General features: G+C 36.6%; 1 protein-coding gene across 1 annotated transcript; it reads right to left on the bottom strand.

The window, feature by feature from the left end:
• Nucleotides 1-5,693: 5,693 nt before the first annotated feature.
• On the bottom strand, nt 5,694-9,477 carry LOC141390763 (acyl-coenzyme A oxidase 1). The gene is made up of 3 exons (XM_073963724.1): nt 9,349-9,477; nt 7,135-8,527; nt 5,694-6,831 (listed from the first exon to the last, which is right to left on the bottom strand). Exons 2-3 carry the CDS (start codon nt 8,118-8,120, stop codon nt 5,781-5,783), a joined length of 2,037 nt encoding a protein of 678 aa, XP_073819825.1. The 5' UTR covers nt 8,121-8,527; nt 9,349-9,477; the 3' UTR covers nt 5,694-5,780.
• Between the last annotated feature and the right edge of the window lie 6,718 nt (nt 9,478-16,195).

Consider the following 16,195-nt stretch of genomic DNA (forward strand, 5'->3'; position numbering starts at 1 on the left):
TTCCAAGAATCTCTAGCAGCCACTGTCTCGAACTGTAATTTGAACACATTGAAAGAGGTAGAGCCGTCGAACACTGTGGGCTTAATTTTTAACGCGTTATGGATAGCTCTCACTGGACCGCCTTTAATTTCCAGTTCCGACATTTTCTTTTCTATGCCCAGAATCTTCTCATCTTGAGCCAGAAATTTCTCGTCAACAGACAAAATCTTTTTATCCAACTCTTTCATTTGTACCTCCACGTTTTCTACTCTCTTTTCAATCACTATCGTGATGTTCTCGAGTTTCTCGTTAATTTTTCTAGAATTCTCTTCCAATTCTTCTTTTAAGTTTCTTGAATTTTCTTCAAACATCCTAGAATTCTCTGCCATTAAGTTTTCGGTGATTTTTCTAGAGTTCTCTTCTAACTTTTCCTCTAATTTGTCGTCGAATTTGGCAAATCTTTCCTCCAATTTTCTGGAATTTTCTTCGCTCTTTCTGGATATCTCTTCCAACATTTTACTGGAATTTTCTTCCATCATTCTACAATTTTCTGCCTTCATTTCCATCATAAGTCTGGAAGTTTCTTCGCTTTTCTTATTCATTTCCATGGAGCTTCCTTCTATTTTCCTAATTTCCACCATCATCATAGCCAGCATTGATTTCAAATCGTCTCCCCTGGCAGCTACCGATGAAACTTCCTCAACAGTGGATTCGCCCTTTGCCGGTAACTCGACTTCCTCCTTACCGTCGAACTCATATTCATCGATGTTCATTCCACGGCGCTCGAACTCTTCCAACAAGCGTTTTTGTAGTTCGGCCTTGTTGCCAGTAGAACACAACTCCAACTTACTTAGCTCCTTCTTCAAGTCTTCCACTCGTAGATCCTTAAACTTCATTGTAGGATGATCGTAATCTCACTGCTGACACCAATTGTTACGGAATTAGATTTAACTAATCTCCGTGTAGACGTTGTTTTATTCCCCGATACGATTTGTACCAAATAAAACAGGGTTCGTTTTAGATTACGTTTCTACAATGCTTTATTTACTTTATTACACTTATTCAGAACCGACTTTAATTACTAAGCACACAGCAAGTCTCTAGTTAGCACGCAGCTATTCTTTAACCGTTCTGTTCAGTTCAACGCTTAAAACACAACTCCTCCGTCATTGCCATTTCCCCGATATTTATAAGCCAAAGTCTCCCTGTTCTAGAGTCCTCCAGAACACATATGGCAACATCTCGAATCTGTGCAGCGAACACACAGACGCACATTCGCACTAAGCGAACAACCATACTCACATACATACATGGGGAAATACAATTGGACGACAAGCACAGTAATGACGTAACTACAACAACAAACAAGTGCAATAAAGAAGTAACAAACTAAACAATAATTACATGATTGTGGCAAAACAAAACAAAAGCAGATTAATGAAAGGTAAAGAACATCTAAAATAAAGCCCTCGGCACATACGGCGAGTTCAGCGTTGCGTTACAACAACCACATAAAAACTTCAAGAACAAACTTGGCATCACTTACAAATTTTTCATGTGGTTGTTGTTTTCAAGACACAACGCGTCGCACAACGGACCGTATGTGCCGGGGCCATAATGAAGATAATTCTACATGATAATTGTTGTTGCTTAAATAAAGTAACTGCGTAATAAAAACTTTACGTTACAATTCAAATTTTTAAATTAACGGAAATAACGGAAATTAAACTAAACTAACTTAAACCTATAAGTTACATTCGTAACAATATGTTGAGTTCGGATGAAAAATCAACTCCAATAACAAGGACTGAACCGCTGGTTGGCACATTGTTTGCTATTTCAACACCTACATCTGTGGGTGACCTTAGCTTTTCTTCCTGTGGGTCTAAAAATATTAATGATTATAAATATTAAATAAATATTTTATAATATTAAATTTTATATTGTAAATATGAATAATAATTATTAAATACATATAAAAAAATAAAATACATCGGCCTCAGTCCCAAAGATTGTGGATTCGGAGAAGACCATACATTTTTAATCGACAATTTGTATATCACCCTGATGGAATCTCCATGGCAATGCTGGATGAGCCGGAAGTCGAGTATCTCACTAAAGTTCTCAACCTGTCACATCGTTCCCGAAGTCTGCAAAAAGGGCAGGGTGGTTCTTGAAGTCAGGCAAGGATGCCAGCAAAGCGAATCGTACAGACCGATTTCGTTCTTGTCGCTCGTAGCAAAGACCCTTGAGGATTTAATCCTCCACAGTGTCAGAAATAGCTATCCAGTTGCCAATCATCAGCATGCAATCCCACGGTAGCGGGTTCTTTTGTACCGGATTGACCCGGAACCATAATGTTTCGGTCAGCGGCTGCCAACTCAGCATTAAACATATGCGTCTACGTAGGGTTAAATGCTGCTACAACAACAACATCAACATGGGTTCGTAAGCAGAACAGCGCTGTACAGCTGCACGCCATCTCCACACATATTAGTGGAGAAGTGGAGAATCGGAGCAAGTTGTGTGATAGAACATTGATGGCGGCGCTTGACTTATCAAAAGCCTTTGATACTGTCAAGCACTCCACGCTGTCCGGGGACATCCGGCCAAGGTTGAAACCATGGTAGAATAAAGTAGAGGTAGGCCAGGTATGAAAATCACTGAGAAATGTCACCCTGCAGCCATGGTTTAAAACGTCAAATGACATGGTACAATAATAATGGTAGATGTACCTGCATAGCTATCCCGTATTACAAAAACATATAGAACTTAATGCTTCACTTTTTATATGTTAAAAGTGCCATATATTGTAAAACATTTCTTTAGCTAGGCTTCAGAATATTCTCGTTGGAAAAGTGTTCCAAAAATAGCAAAAGTTCTTCCCAAACTTATGACAGTGAAAAAATGTCATTCACTTATTTTCTACTTGACAAGTTTGGCTAATCTGACATCGTGATTGCTGCCATCCGATTTGCATATAAATGTCAGCAGAATTTTTACAAAAATTGTAATTTTTACATTCCCGTACTTTTGGAACAAATTTAAATTAATACCAATATTTGATAAATCGTTCATTCGTAAGTTTTGCTAAAAAAAATCAACAATTTTATTTTGCCACGCGAATACACATTTTTTGTCCTTGTTTTCAATTTTAAGATATAGTGTTACAGCGGAAGTTTTTTGTTGGAACAATTCAGCGATACATCTACCTTTATGATTGCATAATGTCAAAAACAGTACAAAATGTCAACCCTGCTTTTGACAGATTAGGCCATAAAAAGGAAAAAATTGTAATCAGCTGTTAGCTGTGGCCTACCTTTACTTTATTCTACCATGCATCTACCTTTATGATTGCATAATGTCAAAAACAGTACAAAATGTCAACCCTGCTTTTGACAGATTAGGCCATAAAAAGAAAAAAATTGTAATCAGCTGTTAGCTGTGGCCTACCTTCACTTTATTCTACCATGCAACCAGGGTTTAAAAGCCAGCATCTAAGAACATTAGCATTAGCTGTGCACTTCAACTGCTACACAATATTGACACACACGGCTAAATAAGCAACCGAACGCATATTTATTTTTGTACATTTTTGCTTATTTCGTTTTTTTACGCCTAATCTTTTTTGCGTTATACCCTGGTTACACTATTGAAGGTTAACCCACTGGGTTTAATAGATCCAGTGGGTTAATCTTTGCTGGTTACACTTAGCTTTTCGAGGATATAAACTGTCAGCTGTTGTTTGTTTACGTATACATACAAAATAACTAATAAAGTCGTGTTTTACACTTTTACGATTTCTCGTATGAGATATCGTCCCACTTTGGTCATATTCGATTATTTTACACGCAGGGATACATTTTTTGTAACTTGGTATCAAGCGTACTTTTTGTTAAAAAATTGTATAATGTAAAAAAATAAATAATTTTATGATTTTCAAATAATTTTAGATTTATTAACTCCATAACATCGCATGCGACCAATCGTAAATGTGTAAAACACGACAAACTCTGTTGCAGAAACAGTTGCAACTTTTGGTACTTTTTGAGTAGAGTTGGATTTTTTTGCACAAATACCGAATACAACACTGTATTTTTGGTGGTTTTGTGCCGGATTTAAAATAAACCCAGCCGTCAGAGGATTTAATTTTTGTATGGCAAATCTGGTCAGATTTGACCAGATTAATACCCCGGTTACACTATTGAAGGTTAACCCACTGGGTTTAATAGATCCAGTGGGTTAATCTTTGCTGGTTACACTTAGCTTTTCGAGGATATAAACTGTCAGCTGATGTTTGTTTACGTATACATACAAAATAACTAATAAAGTCGTGTTTTACACTTTTGCAATTTCTCGTATGAGATATCGTCCCCTCTTTGCTCATATTGGTATATTTTACACACAGGGATACATTTTTGTATCATGGTATCAAGCGTACTTTTTGTTAAAAAGTGTCTAATGTAGAAAAATAAATAATTTTATGATTTTCAAATAACTTTAGATTTATTAACTCCATAAAATCTCATGCGACCAATCGTAAACGTGTAAAACACGACAAACTCTGTTGGAAAAACAGTTGCAACTTTTGGTACTTTTTGAGTAGAGTTGGATTTTTTTGCACAAATACCGAATACAACACTGTATTTTTTGGTGGATTTGTGTCGGATTTAAAATAAACCCAGTCGTGAGAGGATTTAATTTTTGTATGGCAAATCTGGTCAGATTTGACCAGATTAAGCAATAAATCCTCATAAAGTGGGTTAACCCGGCAAAAAACTGTAGTGTAACCGCACTATAAACAATAAATCCTCATGAAGTGGGTTAACCCGGCAAAAAGCTGTAGTGTAACCGTGCTATTAGGCATAATCGACAACCACGCTACATATTTAGCAGTCGGCTGACCATTCGTAAGAACGAATTAGCGTCCGAGGGTGTTTTTTTGATTAGAGTTGCCTTTGAACGAAAAAGTGCAATTAATTATATCGTGATTTTTAATGGATTACACTGGTAACCCTGATCTCAAAAACAATTGTTTGCTGAAAACATGGCTAATATGCTGTTTATATTAGAGCTTTTTGGGAGGTTAACCTTCCTTATCGGGATTTGTTTGACGTATATGTAATGGAATTGACATTTAAAACCCAGTGGGTTTGTTAAATCCGGTTATATATAAACGTATTATAGGCCATTGAAACTTTGTTGCTTAAGGTAAGGTCACATTAGGCAAATATTTGCTCCAGCGACGGGCATTGTGCGCTTACTGAGATCAAGTGAGTGTTAATAATACATTGAATTTATGCTCCCTTGCTCGCAGTAAGCGCACACTGCCGGTCGCCGGAGCAAATATTTGCCTAATGTAACTCTACCTTTATTCTCTTTTCTGATATGTGTTGATCATGTGTGCTGCAAAATATGAGTATGGATGCTATTTTATTAAAGCGACAATATCGAATAGCATCAGCATCGCTAGCAATATTTTTGTGAAATTTGTTGCTACATGTTGCCGTTGTTCATTGTTGCTAAACATATTTCGAAGAAATGTTAGCAGGCAAAGCTGCAAATATTCGGTGCTTTTGCTAATATGGCGTTAGCATTTTAAACCCTGTAAACAACACAAAGCAAATGACGATACGGAAGTCAGCCATATTCCGATTTTGCTCAAACTTTGGCAATCTTAAATAAATAAATAAATCCGACATCGATTTTTCCCTTTGAGTTAAAACCAGCCTAATGTACATTCTTTATTGCGTCAGTCATATAAAACATCACCCATATCCCTCTTAAATATCTAAAGACATTTACAATTTGGCTTTCATGAGACTATTCAAGTGACCCGCTGATTTGATATTCACTGGTTCCAAATTTAAATCACATTTACGAGCTTCGGCCATCAAACGTTCATACACTTGGCCGTCATAGCAACCCAAAGTAGATGCCAAATCACGATCATGAAAATCAAAACCATCCACAACAGCTACTGCATTGTGTCGGAACGACAACAAGCATCGTTCATAGAGCGCCTCAACTTCATGGATTTGTTTGGCTTTTATTGATGGAACATAGCATAGAATATCATCGACACTGGATAGGAACATATCCATTATGAAGATATTCAATAACTGATCCATTACATCGTGTAATGTCTTGGGTATAATTCCTTTTTTCATTTGATCCCGTATTGATTCCAAAGACATGCGTGCAAGGAAAGCACGACCATGCATAACAGCTGCCTTTGTTAGCTGTAAGCCGGCATGATTCATCTGCTTGGGACTGTTTTTATTTCGTTGCATTTGGAAGAAGGTGTATCGAACACGTTCCATGGAGGTAATTTCTAAAACCGTTACAAAAGTCTCCAATTTAGTGGACCATTTGAATTGTGGACTCAAACGCAAATAGGTTACAGTCTTGGGCAGGACAATGCGTTTCAAACCATCTAAATACTGTTTAACCAAAAATCGTGCAGTCTGCAAGAGAAGCACCGTATTTTCTCCCTCATAGGTACAGGCAGCAGTGGCAGCAGCATAAAGGTTACCAAAATTAGCCGATGCCATAAAACCATGACCGCCACAGGCTTTACGCAGAATTTCAACGCCTTTTGCAGCTTCATCGGAACATACGGCTTTCAGGCAGCATGATAAGGCATGTAACTCGGGAAGGTTACGTTTATTACCTGCATCAAGTTCTTTACTCACAACACGATAGAAATCCCAAACACGATCTGCTGCCATCCGATAAAACATACCCTTTGCAATTTGTGGAAAAAGTTTTTGTTGCTGTGTTAAGTAATCCAAAATTTGAGTTTCTTGTTGACCGGGAGTTTCCGCACCTTGGCGACGTACTGCCGAATATCTGAAAAGGAAATGGGAATTATATGAGAATAAACTTCTAATAACATGTCTATATTAGGATTTATATGTTATGGAATGGGATTGGATTTTCGTTGGCATCCTTTTCTTGTGTTGGTAGCGGAACTGGCCTTTTCCAGACATCGAAAACTTCGTTTGGAAACTCGAGTCTTGGCTCATGCTACTGATTCATATTGCAATGCAAATTCTATCATGCTTTGGATGATTTTAGGTTTCGAATGGATTTGTAAAGTTAACCAAAAGATTGCATTGGGCTTAAAAGTTGGGACTGTTGTTCAAATCATACCTTGTTGCAATAGTGGCTGCCTGCAGCAGATTCACCGATACATCTCGTACAATCATGACACGTACATAAACCATAGTTCCATAGAGCAACAGAGGTTCGGGGCCCTTAACAAATGTGCCATCTGGCAAAACTTGATTGTTCCTTGCCAACATATGATTGAGAGGTATGCGAACATTTTTCAACCCCAAAAATCCATTATTTACACCATTACAACCAATACGAGGACCAATATCACCAACATCTACCCCCGCTTCAGGTTCATGAGTCTCTGCATTCCGTATACGCACCAAAAACGGTTGGAAACCATACGAACGTCCTTTGATATAAAGCTGAGCCATTAAAACAACCATATTTACGGTATGACCCAGACCACCGGGCCACCATTTGTACGAGGTAAGAGTTGGAGAATTTAGTACAAATTCTTGCTTTTCAACATCATAGTCGGCTCTAGTCTCTAAGCCCTTTAAATAGGTGCCATGGCCAAGTTCAGTTTGAGCATAAGTACCAATAATACCATCAAAGTTCCATGCCTTCTCCAGCCAAAGTTTACACTGTTCATCACTTGCTTGCCTCAGCAGGGTGGGTAAAAACATGGAATAATGCAAACGTAGTGGGAAATTAGACGCAAATAATCCTGAACCCAGTGGACCAGCCATTAATGCACGCAATTCATACATTTCCTCTAAGGGTGTGAGAGGTGATGACTGCGACGCCTCTGTTCGTTGTTGTTTATAGTATTCTCTTAGCTTGAGCAAAAAGCGTACAGCTTTTTCAGTTGTATACTCATAAAGCTCCTTATGAGACATATTTGCTATGTGTTGGTGATCCACAAATTGTGGATCTTCATAGAATAGCTTGGCCATAGCTCGTCGCTGGCAAAGTTCATTGTAACCGCCAGCCCACCACACTGCAAAATCTTCACTATTGAATGATGCATTTCGACGTTCTTGTTCTAGGTCTGGATTTACTGCAATCGGTGGAGTCATAATTGTTACTCAAAAAGTTAGTTCTGCAACTTTGCAGCAGAGGATGTTCAGCTATTTTTGTTTACTTAAGAAATAAACTGCACATAAAACGCTTGCAAAATATGTATTCCACCGCTTTGCTTTGTTATCGGTTTCACTTTCTGCAAACAACTAAATGATTGCACTTTTACTCCAGCCTTCTGCTACTCTGCTGATTGTGTTGTCTATCAGCAATAACTTGTTTGGTTTGCTATTTTTGTGCTCTATTATCGCAGGGAAGTGATAAGAGGGTATGGTTTGTTTGTTGCAGATCGACAACGGATAACTCTGACTTGGGGGCAATTGTGGCAGTCATTGGCGTAGATAAACCTCCCTATGAGTCGGAGGTTAGCTTGTCCAGAACAGTCTATTTAAATATTGTGTTCATCCTAAAAAAGATAAGGAGAGGAAATCAGAGGACTGGTAAGGACGGAGAAGAAATTAGTCGAGAGAAATTAAGTATTCTGCCGTAGAATTGAAATAGAAAGATATTCAATCCCATGGCAATTTCGTTCCAGTTCCAAAAGGTACGAGTAACGTCAATCAATCTAACGTCTGATATTAGGTATACACACGATGTGGACGATTGAAACTGCATAGTGATCAATTTAACTAGATTGGCACAACACTAAATAGCCGGAGTCTTTTGTCCAGCGCACTGACAGAGAAGGTAGTGGATCGTTTTGGATTTATCCTCGTCTTCACAGAGCCTACAGTTTCCAATGTTGTCCTTCCACTTACTGGTCATGGATTTTATGTGGCAATAGTTATGCACCTACCACAAGTTTGATCTCTGACATGAGACGCTGTCCTACGTTGAGAATCCCCTGCAAGGGAATTCCCCGACTGAGCCCGTCGGAACCCCAACGTAGTGCCGCATTAGGCGGTACGTAACAAAATTCCTGTCTATATACATATGTATGTATATTGTAAATTTCAAATTTCCTTTACAATTCCATCGAAAAAAATTAAAAACATTTTTTGCTAACACATTCATAATTTTTGGTACATGGGTTAAGAAAAAAATCGTGGTTTCAAATCTGTTCGCGCCCAAAAGTTATGGGGGTTTTTATTCCCTTATAAAGAAAAAATATTTAAAAATTCCCTTTTGCGGAAAATCAAGAAATAGTGAAGGGATCTTGGAGTAAATATTATTTATTCTAACTCAGAGTCCATACAAATCTCTAAAAAATAAATTAAAAATACGTACAGAATCTAGACAATGTCGAGAAAAATGTGATACCAAAATTTTATAGATTGAGTTTATAACTTGCAACAACAAAAGACAAAAACTTATTGTTGGAATATTATTTCAAAAATATATTTTTTACAGTTTTTTATTTAACTTGCTTTGGTCCGTTTAGTTCAAATCTGGTAACTCATTTTTAACACAGTTGCAGTTGACCCATCGGACTAAAACTTTGCACACTTTTCAGATTTAGATGACAATAAATAAATATGAAATCAAAACCAATATTGGTCCATTTTTTACCATTTTACAGTGTGTTTACGGTGTTTTATTTAAATTGCATTTCAAATCTGGTAACTCAATTTTGACACAGTTGCAGTTGACCAATCGGAATAAAACTTTGCACACTTTTCAGATTTAGATGACAATACATGAATATGAAATTAAAACAAAGATTGGTCCATTTCAGTGTTTTAACGTGTTTTATATAAATTGCATTTCAAATCTGGTAACTCAATTTTGACACAGTTGCAGTTGATGACCAATCGGACTAAAACTTTGCACACTTTTCAGATTTGGATGACAATAAATAAATATGAAATCAAAACCAATATTGGTCCATTTTTACCATTTTACAGTGTGTTTACGGTGTTTTATTTAAATTGCATTTCAAATCTGGCAACTCAATTTTGACACAGTTGCAGTTGACCGGACGAAAACTTTGCACACTTTTCAGATTTAGATGACAATACATGAATATGGGCCCAATTTTTCCTACAGCCCCCATATAGCGGTACCACCCGATTTCAGGTATTTTGAGGATTTTATCATCATTTTTGCCCGATTTTGCTGTCATTTGGCATTTTCAATGATACAGACATTCCCCCACAAAAAATTTTTAACATAGGTCCAGGTTTTGGTATAGTCCCCTTATAGCGGTACCACCCGATTTCAAGTATTATGAGGATTTTATCTTAACCCCGGTTACACTATTGAAGGTTAACCCACTGGGTTTAATAGATCCAGTGGGTTAATCTTTGCTGGTTACACTTAGCTTTTCGAGGATATAAACTGTCAGCTGATGTTTGTTTACGTATACATACAAAATAACTAATAAAGTCGTGTTTTACACTTTTACAATTTCTCGTATGACAATTTCTCATATTGGTATATTTTAAACACAGGGATACATTTTTGTATCATGGTATCAAGCGTACTTTTTGTTTAAAAAAGTGTCTAAAGTAAAAAAATAAATAATTTTATGATTTTCAAATAACTTTAGATTTATTAACTCCATAAAATCTCATGCGACCAATCGTAAACGTGCAAAACACGACTAACTCTGTTGCAAAAACAGTTGCAACTTTTGGTACTTTTTGAGTAGAGTTGGATTTTTTTGCACAAATACCGAATACAACACTGTATTTTTGGTGGATTTGTGCCGGATTTAAAATAAACCCAGTCGTGAGTGGATTTAATTTTTGTATGGCAAATCTGGTCAGATTTGACCAGATTAAGCAATAAATCCTCATGTGGGTTAACCCGGCAAAGAGCTGTAGTGTAACCGATTACGATTGGCCGCATGAGATTTTATGGAGTTAATAAATCTAAAGTTATTTGAAAATCATAAAATTATTTATTTTTTTTACATTATACACTTTTTTAACAAAAAGTACGCTTGATACAAAGTTACAAAAAATGTATCCCTGCTTGTAAAATAATCGAATATGACCAAAGAGGGGACGATATATCATACGAGAAATCGTAAAAGTGTAAAAAACGACTTTATTAGTTATTTTGTATGTATACGTAAACAAACAACAGCTGACAGTTTATATCCTCGAAAAGCTAAGTGTAACCAGCAAAGATTAACCCACTGGATCTATTAAACCCAGTGGGTTAACCTTCAATAGTGTAACCGGGATATTAGCTTCAATAAATATATTCTTTCTCATGATGGAATCTCTCAAATAAAACGCTTGCATTTAAATTATAAATGGTGGGAAAATTAAACGGCAAGCGTTTTATTTGAGAGATTCCATCATGAGAAAGAATATATTTATTGAGGCTAAGCGACAAATTATTTCCTAGTTTTAAGTGCATTTCCAAATAAAACACTGAAACTTACTTTTTTAAATTATATTTTATTTGGTTTAAAACCGAAAATTGGAGAAAAATTTTTTAGGAGTTATTCTACTATTTCTCTAAATTTCAATACAAAATCTGAAGTATTTTGCTAAAACTTCTCCAAGGAAAATAGTCATCGTGAAAGTATACAGCTTAGCGCGATAAACAATGAAATTAAGAAGTACAGAGTAGTATTGAAAGCACAACCAGAGAAAAAACACAAAAGTTAAAAAGTGTGTAATTCGCGAATTCTTTAAAATCAGTTGAGGCGCATGCACATTTCCCTAGCAAAAATTCGGATCCATTAGTCATTACGTAACCCATTACAAAGTAATATAAACAAGCTTCTTTTCGCATTACAAGTAATCTGAAAAGTAATGGGATACTTCTTAAAATATTACAAGGCAAACCTACTTACTTTACTCCTCACGAAGTAATGAGGACGGTGGCACAGTGAGTGTGTGTCCGACTATAAATCCTAGGGTTGTGTGTTCAACGCTCACTGTCGGCACGCGAGTTTTCTTAATTAAAAAATAACAGTTCGTGGTGCACATGTGCACTGCACATTTAAGTTCTTAAGCAAACCTTAATTTTCGTGTGCGTGGCGTAGTATGTAGTGTCTTTGGCTAGAAACCAGAGGGTTCGTTGTTCAACTCGCACAGCGAGCGAAATAAAATAAAGTAAAATAAAAGTAAGAAGTGTGATGAAATTAAAAAAAAATCTCTACATCAACTGTTCTAAAAATATAATTTTTTTTCAACTTACTTTTCAACTTCTCGTGGCCACAGAATAACTAGTTATTCTAGTGGTCATAAAATAACTACAAATTGAGTGCGACATGCCCTTGTAAAAATAATGGGGAAGAAAGGGGGTTTGCGAGTAGTTACGGCTGCCAAAAATACCTTACAAAACCCATGATTTTGGGAGGACTTTTTTTGCTGGGTCTGATACCGCGAGTGCATCTCTATCAATTTTTATGAAATTATCCATGTTTCATTTAGCGGCCAACGTGTGCCGTCAGTTGCATCTACCATTCAATATTATTCAATCGAATATTACTCCCGAATCTCTATAATTTATGACAAACCTTTTTGCCAATATTATAATCGCGTATAAAGGATTTCATTTATGTGTAATTTTGCGCGGAATAGCCAAAATATATTTTTGCAGATGTTCATATTTTCAAGGTATCTGTATCCGCCGTTTTAGTGGATGGATTCGAACGCGGAAAGACTCATTAGATTCGGCGCGTAAAAAACTAAAATCACGCACTCGGGGTTCAAAGTTCCCTGTGCCACAGTTGCAATTTTTAAAACCAAAACATAGGTTTTTTAAGAAAATTTACGCACCAAATTTTCGACTTTAGACTCATATTACAAGGAAGCTGTACAGAGCACACTCATGAGATATACATCGAAGGACGTGGAATCACGAGTTCTACAATCGTATAAATTGTTTATGTCATCTGGTTGCATCCTTTAATCATAAAAAAAAAATCAAAAAACGCCGAAATCAAAACTTCAAAATTTCAGCATCGATTTTTGGGGGATGCAGTGTTTATATCGAAAAATCATACATTAGAACCATGTTGCCGAAGGGGTATTCTTTAATTCTTTCATTGAGCACAAGTCTGAATGTGGCGTGATTTGGCCAGAAATCAAGAAAGAACACAAAAAAACTTGTTTACTTCAACACATTTTTATACATTTTTGTGGATTACCAACATATGGTCCATGTTATGAGATCGTGGCTAAAACACTTCAATCAACAGAAATATATTCACTTACTATTTGCATGTAAGTCAAGCTTAATCTCATATTTGTTGTTTTCAAATTAAAAACAACAGTAGTGGGATTCTGTAACTTTTTTTCTACCGAACCGATATTGATAATTAACAAACATTTTCGGTTGAATTACCGAAATTGCTATTCTGTAACTCAATGATATCGATACAAAGATTTTAGCGACGAATATCGGTAGAATGACGGAATTTTAAAGAAGATGCATGTCATTTCGAAATGAAAAGCGTATACGAAGTATATAAATTATTCTAATTTTTAAACGCTTCTTGTTATTTTTCGGAGAAATGGGAAAAATCACACTTTAAACGAAATAATGCTCATTCAAAGTTAACATAATTCAAATTTCTAATGAAATTATTTAAATCACTATTGTATATAAAATGATTATGTTTCAAATTACATTTAGAAAAATTCAACATAAAAATTAAAAATCGTAGTTAAAACTATGAATGTACGTTTACATACATATAACTATATTTATTTTATTATACCCTCCACCATAGTATGGAGGGTATATTAAGTTTGTCATTCCGTTTGTAACACATCGAACTAATCATTTGCGACCCTATAAAGTATATATATTCTTGATCAGGATAAAATTCTAAGACGATCTAGCAATGTCCGTCTGTTGTAATCACTCTAGCGTCCGCAATAATTGAGATAGAGTGCTGAAATTTTGCAACCGAGGGTCTTTTTCCATAGGCAGGTCAAGTTCGAAGATGGGCTTTATCGGTCCACTCTTTGGTATAGCCCCCATATAACGGTACCTCCGGATTTGAGGTATTTTGACGTTCTTCGCCACATTTGCAGACCGAATTAGCTATAATTTGGCACTTAGGATTCCTAGTGATCAACAAACTTATACCCCAAAGATATGGGCATAGGTCCATGTTTTGGTATAGTTCCCATATAACCGTACCTCCCGATTTTCGGTATTTTGAGAATTTTAGCTACAATTATGAACCGAACAAGCTGTAATTTCCATTTGAGGTTCTCAGTGGTCATGAAATATTTTAGCCACAATTTGTAACCGAACTATCTGCAATTTGACATTTGAGGTTGTCAGTGGTTATGAAACATCTCCACTTAACATCGTCAACATAGGTCCATGTTTTGGTATGGCCCCCTTATAACCGTACCTCCCGATTTTCGGTATTTTGAGCATTTTAGTTACAATTTTTAGCCGAACTAGCTGTAATTTAACATTTGAGGTTCTCAGTGGTCATGAAATATCTCAACCAAACATCGTCAACATAGGTCCATGTTTTGGTATAGCCCCCATATATCGGTACCTCCCGATTTTCGGTATTTTGAGAATTTTAGCTAAAATTTTTAACCGAACTAGCTGTAATTTGCCATTTGAGGTTTTCAGTGCTCATGAAACATCTCCACCAAACATCGTCAACATAGGTCCATGTTTTGGTATAGTCCCCATAAACGGTATCTCCCGATTTTCGGTATTTTGAGAATTTTAGCTGAACACATTTTTATACCCTACAACACTATGTGGTAAGGGGTATTATGTGTTAGTGCATTTGTATGTAACATACAAAAGGAAGCGAGATAGACCCATAGTTCCTTCTAGGGATATACATAGAATCACTTTCTGAGTCGATTTATGCATGTCCGTCCGTCCGTCCGTTCGCAACATATAGGTCGCATTTGTTGACCGATTTCGCTGAAAACGATCGTACATCCAACACGCTCGATGAATGTCTTCCATCTATCACAACATGATCAAATGGATTACTTGTTCTTTGATCTGGAGACAGCCAGGTGCCTTTTTGAATATCGAGATGATTAAATCTGGTACAGCAAACTACCATGTTTTTTGCAGCTGCAAAGTCTATCAGCCTCATACCATTGTCAGATGTTTCACTGTGGAGACTGAATTCCCCGACTGTTGGGCCAAAGATATTCTCCTTTCCAATATTGGCATTAAAATCGCCTAGAATGATTTTAATGTCATGGGTAGGGCAACGGTCATATGTTTCTTCTAAGCGCTCGTAAAATATATCTTTGGTCTGTTCGTCCTTTTCTTCAGTGGGAGCATGAGCGCAAATAAAGCTGATGTTGAAGAATTTAGCTTTTATTCGGATTGCAGCAAGTCTTTCATTCACTGGGGTGAAGCTGGATACCAGATGTTTTAGCCTCCGACTAACTACGAATCCGCAACCAAACTCATGCTTTACTTCATGGCAGCTATAATACAGGTGCATATTCGCAGATCGTGGCCCTTAAAACGTTTGCGGGGGTCGTCACCTTTTGAGGGATTTGGTTTTCTTTTCTTTCGTTTTTTAATAGTAGGCTGTTTTTTCTAGGGGAGGGTTACTAACCCGACGCCCAAACCCAAGTTTTTAACTTTCTTATGGGTGAACGCGCGGCACATGTTAGCTCACTACCTTTAACGGGTGTTAAACGCAGTTCCCCAGGTGACACCACGGGGAGGTCAGCGTCCACTTGAGATGAAAGAGGGACCAAGATAAATCCTGGGCTTTGCCATGTTAAAACCGGTCAGGACCGTTCCTTGGTATCTTCCATCCCCTACGTCACCGACTGCAATTACTAAAGCCCTTTTGATATTTTTCTACTTAAAAATTTAATAATGTAATGCTTGGTTTATATTTACGAAATCCACTCGATTTCAAGTGTCAATTCCTTTGCTTAAACGTCAAATGAAATCCAATGGATTTCAGATGAGTTTTCATTTGGCGTATACGCAAAGGAATTGACAGTTGAAATCGAGTGGATTTCGTAAATGTAAACCAAGCATTAATGTTTTAATAAATACTTATAAATATTTATATTTAATACGAAGAGGGTAAATGTCATTATATCAAATAAAATTAAATAATGCATTACTGAACTTCAATGCATTTGGTGCGGAAACTTTTTTCGCGATAGAGAAAAAATGGCAGTAGTTTTTCATGCTCTACACG

The sequence above is a fragment of the Musca autumnalis genome, unplaced genomic scaffold (assembly GCF_047663935.1).
Source record: "Musca autumnalis isolate F117 unplaced genomic scaffold, ASM4766393v1 scaffold_1, whole genome shotgun sequence".
In the NCBI taxonomy this organism is placed as follows: domain Eukaryota; kingdom Metazoa; phylum Arthropoda; class Insecta; order Diptera; family Muscidae; genus Musca; species Musca autumnalis.

What these genes read in the sequence shown, in the direction of transcription:
- LOC141390763 (XM_073963724.1), bottom strand. Translation starts at nt 8,120, where the DNA reads ATGACTCCACCGATTGCAGTAAATCCAGACCTAGAACAAGAACGTCGA. An exon ending in GCAGCCACTATTGCAACAAG is followed by an intron (nt 6,832 to 7,134) that starts GTATGATTTGAA and finishes TTTCCTTTTCAG; the next exon opens with ATATTCGGCAGTACGTCGCC.